This window comes from Loxodonta africana, chromosome 12 (assembly GCF_030014295.1).
Source record: "Loxodonta africana isolate mLoxAfr1 chromosome 12, mLoxAfr1.hap2, whole genome shotgun sequence".
NCBI lineage: Eukaryota > Metazoa > Chordata > Mammalia > Proboscidea > Elephantidae > Loxodonta > Loxodonta africana.
In genome coordinates, this window is record NC_087353.1 from 97,781,301 (window position 1) to 97,804,080 (window position 22,780).

The 22,780-nt window shown below is 57.5% G+C and overlaps 1 protein-coding gene across 3 annotated transcripts in view; it reads right to left on the bottom strand.

Annotated features, from left to right (window-relative positions):
• Positions 1 to 54: 54 nt before the first annotated feature.
• TECPR1 (tectonin beta-propeller repeat containing 1) overlaps positions 55 to 22,780 on the bottom strand; it is a 42,771-nt gene continuing 20,045 nt past the window's right edge. Inside the window, exons 9-26 of one of the 3 annotated variants that reach the window (XM_064296030.1) lie at positions 21,804 to 21,949; positions 15,726 to 16,210; positions 15,066 to 15,211; positions 14,082 to 14,237; positions 12,860 to 13,009; positions 12,627 to 12,784; positions 9,520 to 9,647; positions 8,472 to 8,574; positions 7,090 to 7,186; positions 6,766 to 6,845; positions 5,593 to 5,649; positions 4,702 to 4,873; positions 4,014 to 4,149; positions 3,691 to 3,888; positions 3,045 to 3,137; positions 2,057 to 2,163; positions 1,760 to 1,879; positions 55 to 1,612 (exon numbers count right to left, since the gene is read on the bottom strand). In XM_064296030.1, coding sequence (XP_064152100.1) covers positions 1,499 to 1,612; positions 1,760 to 1,879; positions 2,057 to 2,163; positions 3,045 to 3,137; positions 3,691 to 3,888; positions 4,014 to 4,149; positions 4,702 to 4,873; positions 5,593 to 5,649; positions 6,766 to 6,845; positions 7,090 to 7,186; positions 8,472 to 8,574; positions 9,520 to 9,647; positions 12,627 to 12,784; positions 12,860 to 13,009; positions 14,082 to 14,237; positions 15,066 to 15,211; positions 15,726 to 16,210; positions 21,804 to 21,949 — 2,646 coding nt within the window. In that variant the 3' untranslated portion in view covers positions 55 to 1,498. Of the gene's footprint in view, positions 1,613 to 1,759; positions 1,880 to 2,056; positions 2,164 to 3,044; positions 3,138 to 3,588; positions 3,889 to 4,013; positions 4,150 to 4,701; positions 4,874 to 5,592; positions 5,650 to 6,765; positions 6,846 to 7,089; positions 7,187 to 8,471; positions 8,575 to 9,519; positions 9,648 to 12,626; positions 12,785 to 12,859; positions 13,010 to 14,081; positions 14,238 to 15,065; positions 15,212 to 15,725; positions 16,211 to 21,803; positions 21,950 to 22,780 lie in introns of all 3 variants that reach the window. The other 2 variants (XM_064296029.1, XM_023555961.2) reach the window with 2 other exon arrangements.

Sequence of the window (22,780 nt, forward strand, 5' to 3'; positions counted from 1 at the left end):
CGGGCACTTTAATCACGACGGTCAATAAAGTGTCGCCTCGTTTGCACCCTGGCGTGCATCTCACTGAACGTTTATTGTACATTTATCTGAGGAAGTGGGGCGGCTGGTGCAGCTGGGCAGGCAGACCCTCGGCACTCAGTGGGGTAGAGATGTGGGTGCCCCGGGAAGGGGGCTTCACTGAGAGCCACCTACTTGATGGCAGTCACAGTGGGCTGCAGTCCTCTTAGGACAGAGCCCGAATGCCCACTAGACGGGAACCTGACACAAATGTAAGTGGACAGGAGGCCGTCCCCCACAGCAGACACCGTCCGCCTTCCACGTGATTCGTCGGAGAGCTTTGCGCCAGGCACACTCCCCCGCCCCAAACACGCAAATGTAGAGACACCAGGTCCCTCAGTGCCTGTGGGGGGTGACCCCATGTCACCTCCTCCGAGTCCAGTCCTGGCACCAACACTCAACATGGGAACAGAACGGGATGCCGGCCAGCTCCCTCCTCACATGTGAGGGGCTGGTTGCAGATGGCCATTCAGTCCAAGGGGGCAGACGGACTTCAGTGCTGACAACTTCCTGGGCAAAGTGTCCATGGCAGGAAGCAAACTTGGGACTCACCAAGTAGGGTGTACATGGCTAACCAGCAGAGAGACCTGCAGGGTGGGGAGGGCCACCATCTGCCAGGTAGACTGTGCTCTGCTGGGCTGTGAGGGTCCTGGCTGATGTCCTGCCCTTCCCCCAGTGCCCGCTGAGCCCCACAGCAGGTGCCTTGGCCCAGTTGCCCAAAGAGCCCCACCCGGCCCTACTCAACATGATGCCACGTAAAAGGACACCAGCCGGCCACCCATCTGCCCCTGCACTCGTCCGTCCGCAAGCCCCCCAAACACATCTGGGAGAAAGGCTGACGGAGGGTTAACAACTAACCCATATTCTGTGAAGGATGGGCTGCCTCCTCCCAGGCCTGGGTGGTCTCCATCCCTGGAGTAGGGACCCGCACCCACCCTGGGGAAGAGGACACCCCCACTCCCTAGCATGCATTTCCAATCAGCCACCTCCTTCCTGAAGTTCTGAAATGCCACCCTTTCTGCACGTCCCGCTCTGAGGAATAATCGCAGCGCATGCCGCAGTGACCCTGAGCCTCATGGACCTTCTCTCTGGGGGAACAGGAAGTATGGGGGAGATGTGGTGACTGGCTGGGGGGGGCTCCTTCCCAGGGTCTGTGGGACGGGCATGGGGCTCTGCGTTCTTAGATGGTCCCAGGTTCTGGTCCTGGAAAGGTGGGGGGCACAGAGGAGAGGGGGTGGGAGGGGCCAGGCCCCTCTAGTCCAAGGCACTCCTCCCCAATTGGGGGCATGGGGGCTTCCCCAAAGCTTCACATTCTGGGCTCTTCTGGTGCCTGGTCCCAGCCTGGCAACACTGCCACACCCAATCTCAGTATAGGACAGGGGGCTGGCAGGCTCAGGTGACCTGCCTCCTCATTCCCCTGCACTGCCAGCTCCCAGGGGCCTCAGCATTGTACAGGACCACTGCATGCCTCTTCCAGGGGTGCGCCGGTCTCCTGGGACCCACTCTTGGGGGCTCTGGTGGCGTTGGCCCGGACGGAGATGTGGTCCCAGCCACCCTAGAAGCAGAGAATGTGTCACTGGGCGGTCTGAAGACGACCCCAAGATGCCCTGCGCTGGGTGCCTCCTGCCATACCCACGCCAGGCCCACAGCTTGCACCCCCGTGAAGTGCCCGGGCCAAGTCTGCGCTGGTGTTTGGCCTTACCCCTATGCCGTAGTCCCAGCCCTGCCCAGTGGGCTCATGGGGCTGCACCCCTGTGCGGTGACACACCGTCCCCCGGCTCAGGCTGTGGCTCCCCTGGACTTTGTTGGCGATGACCCAGACCTGGAACACAGGCACGCTGAGCCCTGGTGGTAGTGGGACTGCTGGGGATGGAGGGGTGAAGGAGACCAGAGGTAGCTTGGGCGCCCAGGGGCATCCAGCGTGACCCCCCGCCCAGGGACCCAGCTGAGGAGTGGGAGGGGGGCCTGGGAGTGGTGTGTGCCCGCCCAGCGCACAGACCTGGTCCAGGGGCCCCACGGACACTTTGCGCACATTGTTGGATACGTGCTCCCAGCTGGAGCCCTGCGGGTAGCTGGGGGTGATCCCTTGGCGGTACCACAGGTTCCCTGGGGAGAGAGGCAGGGGTTAGGAGAGGGCCTCTGGACCCACCCTACTGATGAGGCCACAGCGAGGGCGGACCGCAGGAGCCGGAGCTGCAGACAACGGTGAGGGTCCCGACTGCAGGGGCCGCACAGCCCTGCTGCGTCCAGAGCTCTCTCCCCCGGCTTGGCACCTCCTTTGTGCTGGGCATGGCTGCCTCCTACCCTCTGCCCACAGATGTGGACACCGAGGACGGAGAAAGTGTAACAAATAAAGAAACCAGGTCTGGAATAAAACCCTCGGATTTAAGTCCAGATTCTGCCTTTTCCGAACTTTTCTTCAGCTGTAAAAGCAGCTACGAAGCACTAAAGGGAACTGGCGAGAGGGCCCTGCCAGGGAGACCCAGTGAGTTAGATGTGTTGCACCTGTTTCCCGGCCCCTGGCCTTCTGGAAGACCAGGCCCCGAAGGACAGCGTCGCTGCACCCGGCTGGCAGAGGCCTCCTGCCACCTCTGCCTAGGCCCCACCTGGAAAAGGCTGATGCCCCTCCCCACCCCACCGCTCCGTGTGACCTGGGGACGAGACCAGTGCAGAGGCTGATCTCAGGACCTGGGTGTGGCCCAGCCCTGTCTCCATGGATCAGCCACGGCTCTAGCGGACCCTGACTGGGTTTGGAGGTTATCCGGGAGGTCATGCTGACACCTGGGCCTGTGGCTGGCCTTCACCCTGGCCTTCCATGTCCCCCAGCAAAGATGTGGCACAGCAAAGTTCTTCCAGGCCCCCCGAGAAGAGACCCGCAGAGAGGCCTCCCCGGCCCCTGTCTTGTGCCAGGAGGGCTGCTCCAGCCCCCTGACCCCAGGTGCTTAGGGACTCCAGGTCTTCCTGAGACCTCACAGAATATGGCTCACCATTCTCGTCCAAGGCATACACGGACGTCTGCCCGACAGACACCTGCTTCAGCCTCTGTTTAGAGGGGGACGGGATGTGGTACCAGCAGTCACCTGCAACAGGAGGCCTGGGTGAGGCTGCAGCTGGGGGCCCCACAGCCTGTGAGCCCACCCACTGTCAGCAGCTCACAGGAGCTCGGACATGCACTGTCGGGCGGGGGCACTGGCCTCTGCCCTCCCCCACTGTGCACACAGCCAGGGCCCGCCAGAACTGCCCAGGCCCCCCATCCACCAATGCCCCAGCCTCTCCAGGGTCCTTGGGGGCCGCAGCAATTTCCCACAGACACTGACACCCAGGTGCCTAGCACAGCACAAGCGGGAGTCAGCCCTAGGCCACTGTGCACACCCACCAGGCTGGCATGGGGGCATTTACCCATCAACTGGCCACCCATCTGCCCCTGCACTTGTCCGTCCATCCCTCTGCCGGCCGCCCTGTGCCAGGCTTGGAGGTGAATATGCAGCAAAGAGCGAGACCAGCACCCTGCCACCCAGACCCCAGGCTGACCTCCCAGGGGGAGAAACACAGCGAGCAAGTGGCCAGATGCATCCACTGGGTGTGCCACCGGGCGGAGGGATGGAGGCACGGGGGTGGGGGGGGCACGTGTACCCTCTGGATAACACAGGAACATCTGGGAAAGAGCATCGGGGGCAGGAGAGGCAGAGAGCAACGCCCAGGGCAGGAGGAGCTGCAGGGCCGTCACCGAGGGGACCGCCCTGTAGCCACCCCAGCGGAGGGGGGTGGGTGCAGCCTCTGTGAGGGGTCCTGGCCCAGGGGCAGCATTCGGCAAACACTTGTGGAGTTGAGCTGAAACCAAGAGATCCATCACCCACAGTCCCCCCTCTGATGGAGGCCTGTGAACTTGCCCTGGCCAGGCCCCTGCCCGTCCTGAGCAGGCAGTGCCAGGTTGGGGTCACTGGGGTGACACTCACCGGCCGGCTGGGAAGGGGACACGGAGCCGCGGTAGAAGGCAGAGCCATCGAGGGCCACGGCCCACACCTGGTGGCAGGCACCCACGGAGACGCAGGCGAAGGGCTGGTCAGTGCCCACGTGCAGCCAGGAGGAGCCCTGGGGGGAGAGGGCACTGAGATTTTGCCAGTGCCTAGATCCTAGGTCACTGGGCCTGCCCCCAGCCCTCCCAGACCCAGGTGACAGGACCCCTGGCAGTGCTTCAAATCTCTGGCTGGTGAGTGACAGGGGAGGTGTGGCGTTGGGGGAACTGGACAGGGATGAAGGTGGCTCTAGGGCCATACGTAAGGGCAGCCTAGTCAGCCCTGACCGTGACCCAAACTTGATCAAGTGACCTGGTTGTTTCTCTCAAGTGTGGAGGTAACAGGCACTGGGTATGTGCTGCTGTGACACAAAGGGTCTCAGTGACGACACACGTGGCCCTCTGAGCTGGTGTGTGGGTCTGATTCTGTCACCCTCACCTGGGGCCCGGAGACCTGGGAGGCTCCTCGTGCCTGTCTCAGACTCCGAGCCCAGTAAGCCAGTCGGGGCCCTGTGGTGACCACCGTCCAGGGTCCCTTTCTGGGCAGCCTGGGTCCCCCTGAATCAGAACTAGAGGCCTGACTTCTGAAAGGGTCCACTAGCACCCCGCCCGCCTGAGGTGGCACTCACCGCAGGGTTGAGCTCGGACACACCCAGGCGACACAGCACGTCCCCCTTGTCACTGACGGCCCACAGGGCGATGCTGCCCTTGGCGCCCGGGCTCTCGGGGATGATGGACACATCCCCCAGGGCGATGGGGGCCACTTCCAGCCAGGGCCCGCTGGTCACCAGCTTGCATTTTCTGCACGTGGGAAGAGAGCACAGACCAGGGACCCAATTTGACTGGGTGCCCAGGCCAGCTCACTCACTGCACAGGGGCTCAGAAAGCAAGAATCACAGGGTGCAGATCTCTCCCCCAAACCCAAAAACCAAACCCATTGCCGTTGAGTCAATTCTGACTCATAGTAACGCTACAGGACAGAATAGAACCGCCACATAGCGTTTCCAAGGAGTGGCTGATGGCTTCAAACTGCTGACCTTTTAGTTAGCAGCCTGAGCCCTTAGCCACTATGCCACCTCTCCCTGGGGGTGGGGGGCTGGAAAAGGAGCTGCCAGGTGCTAGGCTCCCAGGACCAGCTCGGTCTCAGGGAGGGGAGGGGCCAGGTGCAACACCTGGGAGAGGCACCTGAGGAGAGGGGTGGGGGTGGGTATGGGGGTAGGCATGACTTCCCTGCTGATGGGAGGGGACAAGGAGGCCTGGGAGGGGCTGGCTCCTTCCCAGCCCTGCCAGCCAAGCCCCACCCCAGGAGACCTGTGGAGACATTTCTCTATTTGTCCTCAGAAACTGGAGAGCCTAGAGGCTGGGAGCCCGCAGGCACTTCCTGGCCTGACATTTACTTTGATTCCATGCCCCGCCTACCACCCCCTCCTGTTTTTTTTTCCATCGGACCGAGGTCAGAGGCCAGAGATTTGGCCCAAGGAGCCAGAATTCCTTCCAGGCAGGGGAGGCCCAGCCGTCACCTGGCCCAGCACCGTCTCCTGACGAAGTCCTTCATGGTCTTGTACCCGTGGTATGAGCTGCAAGAGGAACAAGTGATATTGAGACCACTCCCCAGAAGTTTCCTTTTCCACCCTCTTGGTGAACGGGGCACAGAGCAGTCCCTGCCCCGGGTGTGAGCCACGCGGTGGGTTCAAAGACGGTGCTGTCTCCCCGGGGACCCTCCCACTGCTCCTCGGGCCAAATGTGAACACCCCCCACCCCGCCCCAGGCCATGGCACCAAGGCCCCACTGCCTTTGTATGCGGGACGCCGGGCATCCTGGGGTGGGGGCCTTCCTGGGGTGGGGGCCTCCTGCGGTGGGGGCCTCCTGGGGTGGGGGCAGGGCACCTGACCAGGCAGGAGGGTCTGCTAAGGGGCTCTGAGCCCATGCCACCCCAGACCCTATCAGACTACTTTTGGGGAATATGAGCCCTCTCTGCAGGTGAGGGCCCCGGGGCTGAGTGAGGAGGGGGCACCCCCAGGAGAGCCCTGTGCTCGGGCCCTGCCATCTTACACCAGGTCCTGGGGCTGAGGTCTCTTCAGAAGCAGCCCCAGCTCCTGCCCTCTGGGCTCCTCTCACAGCACCCCAACACCTTTTGCTAGCCCCAGGGCCTGGCCGGCCCCTCAACCACCCCTGTTGCTGCTCGCCACATGGTGTCCTGCCTCCCAGGCAGAGTTGGCCTTGCTCACCTGTTCCCCACCCAATACCCTCCCCCGGGTCATCTAAGGACAGAGCTGGCCTCACTCATGCTGACACTCAGGGCCTGGCCCACAGTGCCTCGAGGCCACCTCTCCCTCTAGGGCCCCCTCAGCCCTGGTCACAGGGTCCGCCCATCTGGCCTCCTAGGACCTGGGTGCACCTGGCAGGGAGGTGGCCAGGTCCTGACCTGGACTATCCCCTCAGGACAGGTGTGCAGCTGGGGGTCACGCAGGACCCCCCTTCAGCTGCTCCTAGTCCTGTTGGGGGCTGAGGCAGTACTCAGGGCTTGGCTGCCTCCACCATGGCGGGGGCCCCCAGGGCTGGCTGGGCAGAGGCCACCAGAGAGGAGTGGGGTGCCAAGGAGGAATGGGCTGCCAAGGTCAAGCGCCCAGGGTCCTGACACTTGGGGCCACTGTCCTGGGAGACGCCGTGCAAAGAGAGGGAAAGTTGCTTACGCAGGAAAGTCACTGGCATACTGCCATCCCTCCTGGTCGGTGCCCCCAGCAGCGCTGAAGTCCACGTACCAGTCAGAGACCTGGGAAGAGACCAAGTCAGGGCAGGGGACCCCGGCACCCTGAAACCTAGGTACCAATCAGACCTGGGGGACCCCAGCTGCACCCTGAAACTCAGGTACCAGTCAGACCTGGGGGACCCCACCTGCACCCTAAACCCAGGAACCAGGCAGATCCGGGAGACCCCAACTGCACCCTGAAACCCAGGTACCAGTCAGAGACCCGAGAGAGAGGCCTGTCAGTGTCACTGCAAGAACTGGCGCTCACCCAGGTCCACTGAGGCGAGGGCGGCTTCGTGCTGGCCTTCGTGCGCTCCTGCAGCCCTGAGGCATCGCTCCACATGTACCGGTCAGTGGGCAGACCTCTGTGAACAGGGGGCGACAGAGGAGAACCCGGAAGTAGGCAGCCCTAGCCAGGCACTGTGGTGACAGGCAGAGAACCCTTCTGGAGGGGCCCTCAGGAAGAAGCCTGTACCCCGGATGCCAGAACAGGTTCCCCAGGGTGAACACGCTCAGGTGCCCTGAATTCCAATGCCTAGCCTCCTGAGTAAATGTTCACTCTTTAAAGCCGTGCACTTGTATTTGTGTTACAGCGACACTAGGAGACTGAGACACCACTACACACTGGAGTGGCTGAAACAGAAAAGACAAATAGAAACAGCGCGGCTCTCACACGCTGCTGGAAAGACGTGAACTGGCCTGCCGGCTCTGGAAATCTGGCTTTGTGTAGTGAGGTGGAGCACTCTCATTCCCTAAAACCCAGCAATTCCGCTCCTAGGCACGTAACCACAGAAGCGTGTGTGCCTGTGAGCAGCTCTCCACAGCACCTTGACCAGCCCACATGTCCACCAACGGTTGGAGGCATAAATACATCATGGCGTTTTAGTACATTATACAGTAAAATAGAAAATTAAACACACTGCAGTTACATGCAACCCCAAGGGTAAACTTCACACACATTACGTTAAGTGAAAGGCTCCAGGCACAGAAACACAGAATTCCATTCATGTGATGTTCAAAAACAAGCAAACTACTACAAGACAAGTAACCATGACCATCATCCCCCAAGCTGCCCCCTCCAAAAAAAAAAACAGAATAAGCAAAACTACAGTAGCGGTTCATGAGAAGGCAAGGGAAAATGAGAGAAGGGTCGTGAATGGGGTGAGGTGTCAGGTGACGCTCTATTTCTTGACCTGGGTGGTGGTTACTCTGGTGTTTGGTTTGGGATAACTCAATGAGCTATGTGATATTTATATTTTATGTATGTGATAAACTAAACCCACTGCCATTCCGACTCATAGCAACTCTGTAGGACAGGGTTGAACTGCCCCACAGGGTTTCCAAGGCTGTCACATTTACGGAAGCAGGCTGTCACATTTTTCTCCCGCAGAGCAGCCGGTGGGTTCGAACCGCTGACCTTTCAGTTAGCAGCCGAGCGCTTAACCATTGTGCCACCAGAACTTCTTATATATGTGGTACCTCCCAACAGAGTTTTTAAAATACGCTTAACATTGAAAGAATCACCAGAAAAACACCTGGCCAGCAGTAAGGTTCAGTTTGTCGACGCCAGGGGGCAGCACCAGCCTCCTGGCCTGTTTTCATCGGCTGTGGCCTGGGCAGGAGGCAGCCCCCCAGGGCCAGGCTGCTCACCTGCTGGTGTAGCCAGTGACCGGGTTCCAGCGCTGGTTCTCATAGACGTAGACACACTTCACATCCGACTGCGTGTAGATGTTGCTGGTGCTGCTGGCCAGACCTGGGGGGAAAGGGGGCTGCAGTGCCTGCCCCACTCGGGCCTCAGGGTTTGCGACAGCAGAGAATAGGGGGGCAGGGCCCAGATCAGCAGAGAGGGCGTAATGCCTGGCTGAGCTTATCTTGCAGGGGGCTGGGCTTGGATCCAGTGGGAAGACCCGGCTGCACATTAAGCTCTTCCTGCCCGTGTCCCCTCCAGCTCTCCTGCCTCAGGCTCTGTCCTCGGCTGCCCCTCTTTCCTCCTTCACTCCCTGGACCACTCACATAACCTCCATGAGCCCCAAATTCCTCATTTGTAAAGTGGGCACCAAAGTAACTCCTACCTCACAAACTGGGAAGCTGTTACATCTGTGCAGATGTGTGTGCCTGTGGTCTGAGTGGACCACTGCTCTATCGGATTCGCTGCCCCCTACTGTGGGGCATGTGGGTTCGGGCGCTGAATTGTCTCATTTCAGGGCTTGTTTCTGCCTCTATTTCCTACTAGGAGACCCTTGCTGAACTCAGGGGGTCTCCAAGAGTTCAGCAAGCTCTCACCCCCTAGAGTATGACCCACCTAGCGAGAGACCAGAACTCGGGCCTGGGAATCAGAAGATCAGGGTCCTGGGGCTACCCCAATGTACCCAGAGGTCCCATCTGAAATGAGGATTGGAGACATTGAGGGCCCTGGCAGCTGGCCTTTCTAGAACCCTCACAGCCCTGCCCTCAGCCAGCAGGGTGCCTGGGAAGGCTTGGTGGTCTCCAGGCTCACCCTCATGGGTCGGTCAAAGGACAGCCTGCCTCCTCCCTCGTCCTCTGCTGACCATGGTAAAGGTCACCTGCCAGCTCGCTGCCACACTGCGGCAGTGGTGGCAGCATTGGGCACGGGAGCAGGACAGGGGTTAGAGGAGGAAATCCCAGAAGTGCTGGGCAGGGCCTGGAATGCCAGCTCCACCAGCAACGCAGCCCTCACCTTGGAAGCAGCCTCCGCCATAGCCGCCGGTATACACCCAGGCTGTGTGGTCATAGCCAAGGCCCCATACCACGCCACGGCTGCTGGCCTCCACCACTCGCAAGTGACCACCCATCTGCCGCCAGAACCTGGAGGAGGGGGTGGTGGGTGTGGGGAGGCAGGGGAGGAGGGCCCGGCTTCAGTCCTGCTTCCAGCCTTCGCCGCCCCCTCAGCCCGGCCGGTGTTGTTCTGCCGCCTCCCATGGACACCCTGTTGTGTGAGTCTGTGGCCTCCAAACTTGGGCAGAGAATTCATGAAGGCCAGGCTAATCCGCGTGGCTTCCCGTCGTGTATTTTGTATTAATCAACGACTTCCTGTTTTGTAGGAATCAGGGCATGGGAGAAGCAGTCTCTGCACTGAGGCAGGGTGTGGTGCAGCCCCCAAACAGGGGACCCCAGAAGCCGCACAGACGGGGGGCCGAGGTAAGCAGCCCATGCTTATGCCTGCTGGGGCCTGGCGGGGTGGGAGGCTTGAGGGTCACTGGGAAGCAGGCGCCTCCCACCCCTGTCAGACAGCACGGCTACAGACTAATAGTTACTTCACCAAACAGGCGGCAGGGACACGCAGCCTTCTTAGGGTCCCCTCCTTGGGCCAAGGCCCTGCCCCCATCACCAGAGGGGGAACCAGAGGTGGTCTGACTTGTTCCACCAGCACCGCACACACAAGGGCCCCAAAGAGCTCGGCCAACAGATGCTGAATGGAGCCCAGCACCTCCCGGGTAGTCTCACCCCAAGGGGCCGGAAGGACAGGGGTTCTGCTTACTGTCCCATCAGACAGCTATAAATGCCACCTCCACAACGAGGACTCCAGCTTGCATCTCCCTGGACTCCTCCTGGCTGCACCCTACCTGGCCCAGGCCCCCCACGAGCCTGCTCCCCCACCCCATGTTCCCGCTTGGTCAATGGAGCCACACACTGCAGAATCTTCCACGGCACCACTCTCTCCTGCCCTCCTCCCCACACCCATTACGGCTCCCAGGACCCCTCCCTTTAAAACCCTCTCCAAATCAACCTTTCTCTCCCCTCCGCTCCCACACCTGGCCAGGCTACCGCCTCTCTCACCTAGATCCCACAAGCGCCTATGGCAGGTCTCCCTGCTCCCACCCTGGCCGCGCCCTCACCCACACTGCCCTTCCCTGCGCCTGACGGGCCCCCCAAACAGAAGCCAAACGCTGCACTGCCCAATGACGCCCCTGAGGCCCTGCCACGCTCCATAGCTGTCTACGCGCTGGGTCCCTGTGAGCTCTGGGCCTGGGTCTCACCGCCGTGCTCAGCCCACTGCCCACTGCCCACTGCCCACGCCCTGGCCCTGTGCTGCTCCTGGAAAACCCTGTGAAGCCCACCTGAAGGTTTCTGAGCATCTGTTAGGGTCTGAGTGTGTCCCCCAAAAAGATATGCTCAGGTCCTAATCCCGGTCCCCGTGAACATTACCTCATTTGGCAATAGGTTCTTTGAAGATAATACCATTTGAGTCAATATGAGGTCACATTGGGGTAGGGTAGCACTAATCCAATATGAGGGGTGTTCTTATAAAATGAGGAGGCTTGGTGGTGCAATAGTTAAGCACTCGGCTGCTAACCAAAAGGTCAGCAGTTTGAGCCAAACAGCTGCTCCACAGGAGAACGATGGTCTGCTTCTGTAAAGATTACAGCCTTGGAAACCCCATGGGGCAGTTCTACTCTGTCCTACAGGGTCGCTATGAATTGGAATCGACTTGATGGCAATGGGTTTGGTCTGAGTCTTATATAACAGGAGGAGACAGACACAGAGGGAAGACAGCCACGTGACAACAGACTTAATGGGGCTGCTGCAGGCCAAAGAACATCTGGGGCTACCGGAAGCTGAGGGCAACAAGGAAGGAACTTCCCTTCTGGAGAGAGCATGGCCCTGCCAAGACCCCAAACTCGGATCCCCAGCCCCCAGAACTGTGTGACAAATTTCCATTCGCCTACTATACACGTGGGGTCAAACTGGCAACAGCAACTCGAATGGTCAGCTGGGAAGCTTAGGGGGCAACGAGTTTGTGTTAATGGTAGAGGAACCAAAAAGGAGGGTGAGAATGGCTGGACGGCTTGACGGATATAATCAATGTCACTGAACCATATACACAGAAACTGCCGAGCTCGTGTATGTTTTGCTGTATACAGTCTCAACAACAACAAAGATACAACAAATTATTAAAAAACAAAACAAAAATTTCTGTTCTTATGGGCCATCCAGTTTGTGGTGCTTGGTTACAGCAAGTCCTAGGACATCAATGTAGCCTCCTACCCAGAAGACACCCCCCATCTTTCTTTCCATCACCTCGCCTGGCTTCACTTGTCCCCACAGACCTGCCACCCACCCAGAGCGCAGGGACAGTGAGTGAACAAATGGGCTGCACACGGCTTCCGCTGGCCTCCCGCCGCTCCAGGCTCCTCGGTCTCCCTGGACACAGTGAGGCGGTCACCAGGCCAGAAAACCCACTGCCCTCACCAGGGGGCCTGGACGAGTCACCGACCCTCACCAGGCTTGGCCTCCTCAGCCAAGGGTAAGGCTGGCTGTAAAGTGGGGGTACAGGTGACGTGCTAATATGGGTGGCCAGAATGCTGTTCTCTCCTCTGCCCTCCTGGTTCCCCGTGCAAGGCTGCACGCAGCAGGTACTTAGTAACAGCTGATGCAGCTTGGTGCAAGGCACCTATGGCCCCTGGCTGGGACAGCTGACCGTGGTTGAGAGCTGCTCTCCCCAGGGTAGAGATTTAGCCTCAACATCTCACCCTCCATGTTCCTCCTCAGGTGCTCAGCTGACCTGAGCCCATTCTCTAGGTTCCCCTTTGGGGCCCAGAACAGGCCCAGGAGGACTTGGGGCTGGGAGCCAGCTGGCTAAGCCTCTGACTGCTCAGGGTGAAGTGAGGCCTGTGGGGGCGACTGGGCTTGCTGGGGCCCCTCCCTTATGGACACAGCTCTGGGTGCTGGGGGGACAGGCCCTAAACTGGGGAGAGGGGATGTGCCCCAGACCCCTCCTTCCTGGACCACAACTCTGGGTGCTGGGGAAGAGGGAGAAAGACCCATTCGGAGTGTGGCACTCACATCTGGTCGCAGGGCAGTGGGTGCTCAGGGGCCTCCAGGTCGAGGCTGGGATCGCTCACAAAGATGTCCCCTTTGCAGGTGACGGACCAGATAGCCTGGGGGGAGGGACGGCCGTGCACCCTCCGGCTCTCGCAGCAGGATAGGCTGAGCAGGGCCAGCTGGCAGGGGGAGATGCGGTTAGAGCTGGGCAGGGGTGGGCGAGGGCAGGCCGGGCAGGCCCCCTGCCCACTTACCCAGTCGTTCATCTCCTGCTCGGTGGCGGCAGCCAGGCGTGCAGGCCACCTCTGCCGGGTCCTCTCGGGCGTGTACAGGGCGAAGGAGTGCTTGGCCTCATTCAGGACTGGTACCAGCACTGTCACCTCATTGAGGAACAGGTGGATGTACTGTCCAAAGAGCAGGCGTCACCAAGGACGGAGAGGACACCGCTGGGCAGGACACCCAAGCTCCCCACCGCTGGGCCACAGCCGGGGGTATGGGGACGCCACCAAGGGGTACAGACAGGGACTGGGCCACGCTGGGGAGTCACCCCTGGTGCTACAGAGCTCGTCCTAGGGGGCCTCCTGTGAGTTTTGGTGGTGGGCAATGGGGCCAAGTTCCGGCATAGAGACGGTCTTGATGAATAAATGCCAATTTACATGTCGTCATTGTTGGGAGGAGCCCTGGTGGAGAAGTGGTTAAGCACTTGGCTGCTAACCGAAAGGTCAGCGATTCAAACCCACCAGCACTCCACTGGAGAAAGTTGTGGCAGTCTGCTTCTGTAAAGATTACAGCCTTAGAGACCCTACGGGCAGTTCTACTCTCTCCTGTAGGGTCTCTCTGAGTCAGAATCGACTTGATGGCAATGGGTTTATGGACAGGTTGTTGCTGGCTGCTGTTGAGTCAATCCATCTACATATTAAAGGTATGTTTTTTGAGTTGAGCAGGGCACTCTGGAATTAGACTGACATGGAACCAAGCCCAGCCAGCTTCCCACTAGGTGTCTGGGAGGGGACTGACTTCCTCTTGTGCAGCCTAGTTTCTCATCTGAAAACCTGAGCCTGGTGGCTGTTGCTGGCAGTGGGGAGAGGCCTCTGGAAGGGCCAGCACAGGGCAGGCCACAACCACGGCCAGAGGACAGTGGTCACCACAGATGAGGGGACAGCAGTCACCAGAGGGAGGACTGTGGCCACCAGGGAGGGAGGGGCTGCAGTCACCAGAGGGAGGACTGTGGCCATTATGGAGGGGGACAGTGGTCACCACGGAGGAGGGACAGTGGTGACCACGGGGGTAGGACAGTGGGCACCACGGAGCGGGGGCTGCAGCCACCATAGCCACTGGAGTATGCTTTGTAAACCACAAGGTGCGGAGCCTGCAACAAGCACCTTGGGGTTCAGTGTCCCTGTCCCGCTGCTCTGACCCTTCCCCATGCACCCTCCCCTCCAGCTCTGAGTGCCCCCTCCCCGACATGCCACGTACCTTCTTCTCCTCGTTGACCACATAGTAGATGAACAGGATGCTGTCCCTTGCCCCGTCATGCCCTGTGAACTGCTCCAGGGCCACACGCACGTCCACCCACTTGTGGGGCTTCCAGTCGCACCACCACTGCAACGCCCCTGTCTTCACCCACACCGACTGGGGTACAGAGTGAAGAGTCACAGGCAAGCTCCGAGGTCCTGGCCCTGCAGACCCAGCCCCAGAACCACCCTGCCCCCTTCCATAGGATGCTCTGTGGGGGAGGCTCATCAGCCTCTGTCAGGGATCCCGCCTGGCCTTGGCCCCTCAGCTCCCCACTTCCCGTAACAACACAGGAACGCCAGGGAGCACCTCATGGGTGCCAGGTCCCAAGCCAGTGCTGACGACGGAGCACCTGACAATGCTAGCACAGCTCTGGCCCCATGTTCCAGATGGGGAAACAGGCTCAGGGAGGTCCTATGCTGTGGGCAACATCGCAGAGTGGGTCAGTGGCCCCCACCCAGCCTGAGGACCATGTTTAGCCTTGAGTGGCAGGGTGCTGCAGCCCACGCCTCTGCAGGATTAGTCACGTCCGCTACATAGCCCCTCTGTCTCCCCAGCTCAGCTGTGGGCCCTCTGAGTGTGGACCTGGCATGGACAGCCTGGGCGGGGACCTGTGGCCGCCCTTGGTTCCGTCCTCGTTCATGCAGGCACTCAGGCTGTCCTTTGGTGGCAGAAGGACCACCAGCACCCCCCACCCATCCCTGGCAGGAGGCTCCAGTCTGGCCCCCAGGGCCACTAGGGCCTGCAGCTCCGTGGGGCCTGAGCTCACGCTCTTTAGGGAGAGCCAACCATCACAGTGTCTTCATGCCTGAATCCACCACAGGCTGGACGGGACAGTCCATCCCCAAGATGGGCGGGCAGAGGCAGGGCGGACATACAGCAGGTACTCCACGGATGCCCGCGGGGACACGTGCGTGACAGGGTGGCAGGGTGGGCACCACGCACCTGCTCCACTGCCTGCTCATAGTGCCGGAAGTTCTCTAGCTCCCGCTTGGTCCGCTCTGTGAGCTGCTGGAAAATCTGCTTCCTCCAGGCAGCAGTCTGGGCCGGTGTCACGGGTGGGGCCAGCGTCTGCATGGCTGGGGACAGGCCTGCGGGGCCCACTGGGCCTCAGCATGGCCACTCCAGCCGCCCCCCCACTCCGGGCCAATCCTTGGATCACGCCCAGGCTTTTTCCCCCCACAGACAGGCGGAGGCCTCCGCAATTGTGACTTCTGTACATTTTTAAATCACCTCTTTCTTGCTAGAAAGCTGGGATCTCCAAAAATAGCCTCATAAGCCCCCCACATCCACCCTGATGGGCAAGCTGCTGTCCCCTCACAGTTCAGCCTCGAATGTGACCACCACTGCTGGACTGGGGAGAGGGTGCCAGGGCAGGGGCACCTGGCTGAGCTCTGAGAGGTGCAGGCAGGCAGGCTGGCCTGACTTGGGGATGTGGACTCGGAAACATGGGGGTCGGGCAGCTGGGTGCAGGAGGGGGTGCAGACACAGGGTGGGGCCTGCTCAGAGCCCCCGGGACACATCCCATCCCTAGCCCTCCCTCTGTGGGCATCTCCTCCTGCTCCGTACCCTGGATCCCCGGCCACCCTGGGCAGGGCTACTTACCTGACTGGGCAGAGAACCACTTGAGTGCCGTGTGGGCCTCTACAGCGCAGCCTCCTCCAGACACCCAGGCCCACAGTGGGTGATCGTCAGCGCCGTAGGGCTCCTCCAGGCCCAGCGGCAGGAGCCCCAGGGAGGGGAGGCCAGGGGTCTCAGGGAGGCCAGGTGTTGAGTGGCCAGGCACCCTCCTGGGCTCCTTCAGGTCGATGTTGGTCCAGGGCAGCTCTGCTGGGGCACAGACTGGGCCGGACCGAGGCTCGCCTCCTGGGCCCTCGGCCTTGTCAGCCTTCTCCTCTGCCCCAGCTGTGGGCCTGCCAGGCCTTGGACCTAAGGCCGGGTTGCCCTTGTAGCTCCTAGAGCTGTCCAAAGAGTCTGCAGGGTGAGGATGGTTGGGTCCTGGTCGATCCACTTCTGAGGAGGCGTCGGTGTCGCTGGGGGCAGAAGACTCACCACTGCCCCTCACCTCATCGCCAAAGAAGCAGCCGGCGCTGGGGACAAAATGGGCAGGCCTGTCACTCCCCGAAGGAGCCCGCCCTCTGCCCCACTCCACCCTGACCAGCTTAGTGACCTTGTGCGGGCCACCACCTCTCCCAGCTCCTTCTTCCTCTGTGAAACCCAACACGTTAGGACTGACTTCCCAGGGAGCCAAAATGCCTGGGCTGTCCTCAGAGCGGTCCAATCAGCAAATCTGGGGGTGGGGAGCTGACGTCGGTATCATTTTTATTGTGCTAAGATGCTGGATGCTGTCAAATGGATTTCCACTCATAGCGACCCCACGTGACAAAGTAGAACTGCCCCATAGTACTTTCTGGCCTGTAATCTTTACAGACGCAGATCACCAGGTCTTTCTCCCTCGGAGCGGCTGGCTGGGTTTGAACCACCAACCTTTTGATTATCAGCCAAGTGCTTAACTGTTGCACCACCAAGAGCTCATTTGTGGTAAAATACACATAGCAAAAAATCTACCATTTTAATCATTCAAAAATATACAATTTGGCGGGGCTGAGTACATCCACACTATTATGGAACCATCACCACCACCTAGTTCCAGAACTTTTTAATTGATCCACGTGGGAATCTCGTGCCCAGGAAGCACTCACTCACCAGGCCCTCCTCCCCCAGGCCCTGACAACCACTACTCTGCCGCCTGCGTCTGTGGCTCCGCCTGTTCGGGACATTTCATGTGAGTGGAATCATACAATACGGGGGCTTTGTCTCTCTGGCTTCCTTCACTGAGCAGAGTGTCCATCCATGTTGTAGCAGGCAAGACTGCTTTTCTTTTTATTGCTAAATCACATTCCATTTTATGGAGAGACCCCATTTTGTTCATCCATTCGCCTGGTGATGGACAGGCGGGTTGTTTCCACATTTAGGCTGTTGTCAATACTGCTGCAGTGAACACTGGTGCACATGTATCCGCTGGAGTCACTGCTTTCAAGCCTTCTAGTTATATATCGAGGAGTGGAACTGATGAATCATAGGGTAAATCTGTTTAAGTTTTTGAGGAACCTTCAAAATGTTTTCCACAGCGGCCGCACCATTTTACGTTCCCACTAGCAACGTATGAGGGTTCCAATTCACAGCTTCACCATTGTCTCCTTCATTATAGCCACCCTAGTGAGTGTCCAAGGAGCCCTGGTTAAAGCACTAGGCTGCTAACTGAAAGGCTGGCGGTTCCAACTCACCAGCAGACCCATGGGAGAAATACATGCGATCTGCTCCTTAAAGATTTCAGCCTTCGGAAACCCTATGGGGCAGTTCTACTCTGTCCTTATAGGGTGGCTATGAGTTGGAATCGACAACGATGGGTTTTTTAACGACTAATGATGTTGAGTATCTTTTCATGTGCTTACAGACATACCGGGTTTTACTGCAGTTCACTTTATCATATTTTACAGATACTACCGTATTTTACAAATGGAAGGTCTCCAGCAACCCTGCACTGAGCAAGTCTATTGGCACCATTTTTCCAACAGCATGTGCTCACTTCATGGCTCTGTGTCACATTTTGGTAATTCTTGCAATATTTCAAACTTTTCTATTATTATTGTATGTGTTATGATGATCTGTGATCAGTGATCTCTGATGTTACTATTGTAATTGTTTTGGGGTGCCATGAACCACGCTCCTTTATAAGACAGCAAACTTAATCGGTAAATGTGTGTGTTCTGACTGCTCCATCGACCGGCTGCTCCCCCGTCTCGCTTTCTGTCCTCAGACCTCCCTATTCCCTGAGACACGACAATATTGAAATTAGGCCAATTAATAACCCTACAACAGCCTCTAAGTGTTCAAGTGAAAGGAAGAGTCCCACATCTCTCACTTTAAATCAAAAGCTAGATGATTAAGCTTAGTGAGGAAGGCGTGTCGAAAGCCGAGGCGGGCTGAAAGCTGGGGCTGTTTCGCCAGTTAGCCACGTTGTGAATGCGAAGGCGAAGTCCTTGAAGGAAATTAAAATGCTGTTCCAGGGAACACATGAACGGTAAGAAAGTGAAACAGCCTAATTGCTGATATGGAGAGAGTTTCAGTGGTCTGGATAGAAGAATAAACCAGCCACAACGTTCCCTGAAACCAAAACCTAATCCACAGCAAGGCCCTAACTCTCTTCAATTCTGTGAGGGCCGAGAGAGGTGAGGAAGCTGCAGGAGAAAAGTCTGAAGCTGGCAGAGGTGGGTTCATGAGCTTTAAGGCAAGACACCGTCTCCATAACATAAACGTGCACGGCGAAGCAGCAGGCGCTGACGTGGAGGCTGCGGCAAGTTATCAGAAGCTCCAGCTAAGGTCGCTCATGACGGCGGCTGCGCTGAACCACAGGCTTCCAGTGCTGACAGAGCAGCCTTCTATCGGCAGAGGGGCCGTCCAGGGCCTTCACAGCTGGAGAGGAGACGTCAACGCCCGGCTCCAGAGCTTCAGGGGGCAGGCCGGCTCTCTGGCTAGGGGCTAGTGCCGCTGGGGACTTTAAGTTGAAGCCAACGCTCATTTACCATTCCCAAAACCCTAGGGCCCTTAAGAGCTATGCTAAGTCTACTCTGCCTGGGCTCTGTAAACGGAACAGCAAAGCCCGGCTGGCTGCACATCTGTTCACAACATGGTTTACTGAACATTTTAAGCCCACTGTTGAGACCTACTGCTCAGAAAAAAAGATTCCTTTCAAAATATCACTGCTCACTGACAATGCACCTGGTCACCCAAGAGTTCTGATGCAGATGTACGAGGAGACTGTTGTTTTCATACCTGCTAACACCACATCCATTCTGCAGCCCATGGACCAAGGAGTAATTTTGAATTTCAAGTCTTATTATTTAAGAAATACATTTTGTAAGGCTATAGCTGCCATAGATAGTGATTCCTCTGATGGATCTGGGAAAAGTAAATTGAAAACCTTCTGGAAAAGATTCACCATTCTAGATGCCATTAAGAACATGTATGACTGGGAGGAAGTCAAAATATCAACATTAACAGGAGTTTAGAAGAAGTTGTTCCAACCCTCATGGATGCCTTTGAGGGGTTCAAGGCTTCAGCGGAGGAAGTAACTACAGATGCGGCGGAAACACCAAGAGAACTAGAACTACAAGTGGAGCCTGAAGATGTGACTGAATCGCTGCCATCTCACGATAAAACTTTAATAAGGAGTTGCTTCTTAGGGATGAGCAAAGAAAGTAGTTTCTCGAGATGGAACCTACTCCTGGTGAAGATGCTGCGAACATTGTTAAAACGACAACAAAAGATTCAGAATATTACATAAACTTAGTTGATAAAGCAGTGGCAGGGTTCGAGAAGATTACCTCCAATTTTGAAAGAAGTTCTACTGTTGGTACAATGTTATCAAACAGCATCGCGTGCTACCGAGAAATCTTTCGTGACAGAAACAGTCAATCGGTGTGGCAAACTTCATTGTTGTCTTATTTTAAGAAATTGCCACAGCCACTCCAACCTTCAGCAACCACCACCCTGATCAGTCAGCAGCCATCAACATCAAGGCAAGGCCCTCCACCAGCAAAAAGCTTACGACTCGCTGTAGGCTCAGACGATGGTTAGCATTGTCTAGTGATGAAGTATTTTTTAATTAAAGTATGTACATTGTTTTTTTAGAACATGATGCTATGGCACACTTAACAGACTACAATATAGTGTAAACAACTTTTATACGCACTAGGAAACCAGAAACTTCGTGGGACTGGCTTTACTGCAATAGTCGCTTTATTGTGGTGGTCTGGAAACAAACCCCCAGTATCTCTGAGTTGTTCCTGTATTAGCCATTTGCGTATCTTCTTTGGAGAAATGTCTGTTCAAGTCCTTTGCCCCTTTAATTGGGTTGCCTGCCTTTTTGTTGTTGAGTTGTAAGAGTACTTTACACATTCTAGACACTGCACGCTGGTTAAGAGCTCGGCTGCTAACCAAACGGTCACCAGCTGCTCCCTGGAAACATTATGGAGCAGTTCTACTGTCCTACAGGGTCACTGCTGAGTCAGAATCAACTTGACAGCACATAACAACAATAACAGATCCTTACCAGATGTATGACCTGCAAGTATTTTCTCCCACTCTACAGGTTGCCTTTTCACTCTTTTGATAGTGTCTTTGGATGCACAAAAGTTTGAAATTTTGACTAAGTCCAATTTACCTATTTTTTTCCTCTGTGCTTTTGATGTTGTATCTCAGAAGCCATTGCCAAATCCAAGGTCATGAAGGTGTGGCATTGGTATTTTTTTTCAGATGTCTCAGTTGATTCCAACGCGCTGTCCAGTTTGAGGGGACTATGTCAGGTGCAGTGTGAGCAAGCCCTTGCCCAGGTTGGGGACCCAGTGGGTGCTTGATGAGCCTCTGGGGCCTTCCTCCCAGCCCTCTGGGTAGGGGAAGCAGAGAGGTGCGGACTGGGTCTGGTGAGGGCTTGAGCTAAACTAGGAACGTGGCACCTGCAGAGTCCTGGGTCAAGGCCTCCCCAGCAGATGAATCCTGCATCGCCCACCTTAGAGGTGAGGAGACCCAGCTCCAACACGAACTACCTGTCTGTGCTCCAGGACTAATGGACGGAGCTGGGCTCGTCCAGTCTCTTCAAGTTGTGGCCATCAGACCAGCAGCATCCCCTGGGAACTTGTTAAAAATGCAGAATCTCGGGCCCTTGCCTAGACCTGCTGAATCAAATTGCAATTCTGAACCATTTGTGGGCTGTGAAATCAATATTGTCATTTGTTGCCTTCAAGTCGATGCCGACCTATGGTGACCCCATGTGTGCAGAATAGAACCACTCCGTAGGGTTTCAAGGCTATGACCCCTCGGAAGCAGACTGCCAGGCCTGTCTTCTGAGGTGTATCTAGTAGGGTCTGAACTGCCAAACTTTTGATTAGTAGTCCCACACTTCAACTTCTATGCCAACTGGACTCTAGGCCTACAGAATCAGAAACCCTGGGGCCGGGCCTGGGACTCTGGGTCTGAACATGCCTACAGGTGACAGGCGTGTGCCCTAGCCTAGGGACCCTCCACCCTATTCTCTGCTTTCCTGTGATGGGGGCCTTAGCGCCCACCTCAAAGAAGCCTTTCCTCCCCACGAAGGTGAGACTTCAGAGCTAGCGGGCCAGCCCTGCCTGGGGACGGTCCAAGGTACCCTGGGCTCCCAGGAGACCCCTCAGGCTCTATCACCGGCCTCACAGGCTCCCTGTTTCCTTCCCGCTCAGCCCACAGAGCAGCTGAGCTGCTCCCATGGGGCTGAACCTGGACTGAGGCGACAAGAATTTCGGTTGTTATTGCTGGGTGCCATCAAGTCAATTTTTAATTCATAGTGATCTCATGTGACACAGTAGAACAGCCCCATAGGGTTTTCTAGTTTGTAATCTTTATGGGAGCAGATTGCCAGGCCTTTCTCAAGCGAAGCTGGTAAGTGGGTTCAAATGCCAATTGTTTGGTTAGCAGTCAAGTGCTTAACTGTTGTGCTACCAGGGCTCCTTGGAAGTCCAGGGAGGGGGAAAACCCACACCCTGGCCCTTTGTAGGTAGGAGTTTGGTCATCCCTGCCTGGGACCAGGCCCACCACGGGGAGATGGAGGCCTCACACCAGCAGCCCATTCCCCCAATCCCAACTCACCTGAGGAGGCTGGATGAGCTGCCCGAGTGTGACCGGTCACACTCCCGGCCAGCGACGATGGCCTTCCACGTCTTTCCACTGAGCTCACTGGGGGTGACGCCCTGCCGGAAGTACATGGCCCGGTCCTCACAGGCGATGCCCCAGACCTGGAACAGAGAGAGGCCTGTGGGGTCCAGTGCCGACAGGGCTTCTCCCCTCATGGAATAGGAGGCACGTGTAACCGTGGGCGGGCATCCCTCCATCTGTGAGGCAGGGTGCATGCACGCATGCTGGGGCTCAGAGGGTCACCTGATAGTGGACATGCGACAGTGTGGAAGTCGAATGCAGGAAGAGGAGCCCAGGAAGGGGCTGGGGAGGGGCCACACCAGGGGGAGCCTGGCCCCCTGGTGCCCGGTGAACTTGAGGGTTTGGGGTAACAGGGTCCAGAGGCGGGGTGGTGCTGTGACTCAGAGTCTACCACGTCCATACCTTCCACATAGTGTCTCGCCCAGAGGGTGGGCCTGATCTTTTTTAAGATGCAAAGTACCCTCCTTAAATCCTGACCCCACTGTCCACAGCAACATGGCCAGCAGACGGGGGGCCTGGCAGGCTTTCTGCTTTTTTTTAACTGTGCTAAGTCTACAGGTGACAAAACATTTCTACGATCTTCACGTGTGCAGGTCAGTGACATTAATCACTTTTACTGTGCTGTTCAACCGTCTCCATTAACCGTTCCTGAATTCTTCCAGCATCCTTAACAGAAGCTCAGTGTCCCCTAAGTGGTGTGTCTTCCTTTCCCCTCTCTCCCTCCTAGCCCTGGGTACCACTAATAAGCTTTGGCCTCTTTACACTTCCTGGTAGGCATCTTAGCCCCTGCCTTGGGACGCTGAGAAAGGCAGCTATGCTGGGCAGCCAGAGGGCCGAGGGCGGGTGGTGCGAGAACTGCCCATGTCAGGCCCCTTGCCTGCCCAGGCCCCACCGAGCATGGGCCCCAGGGC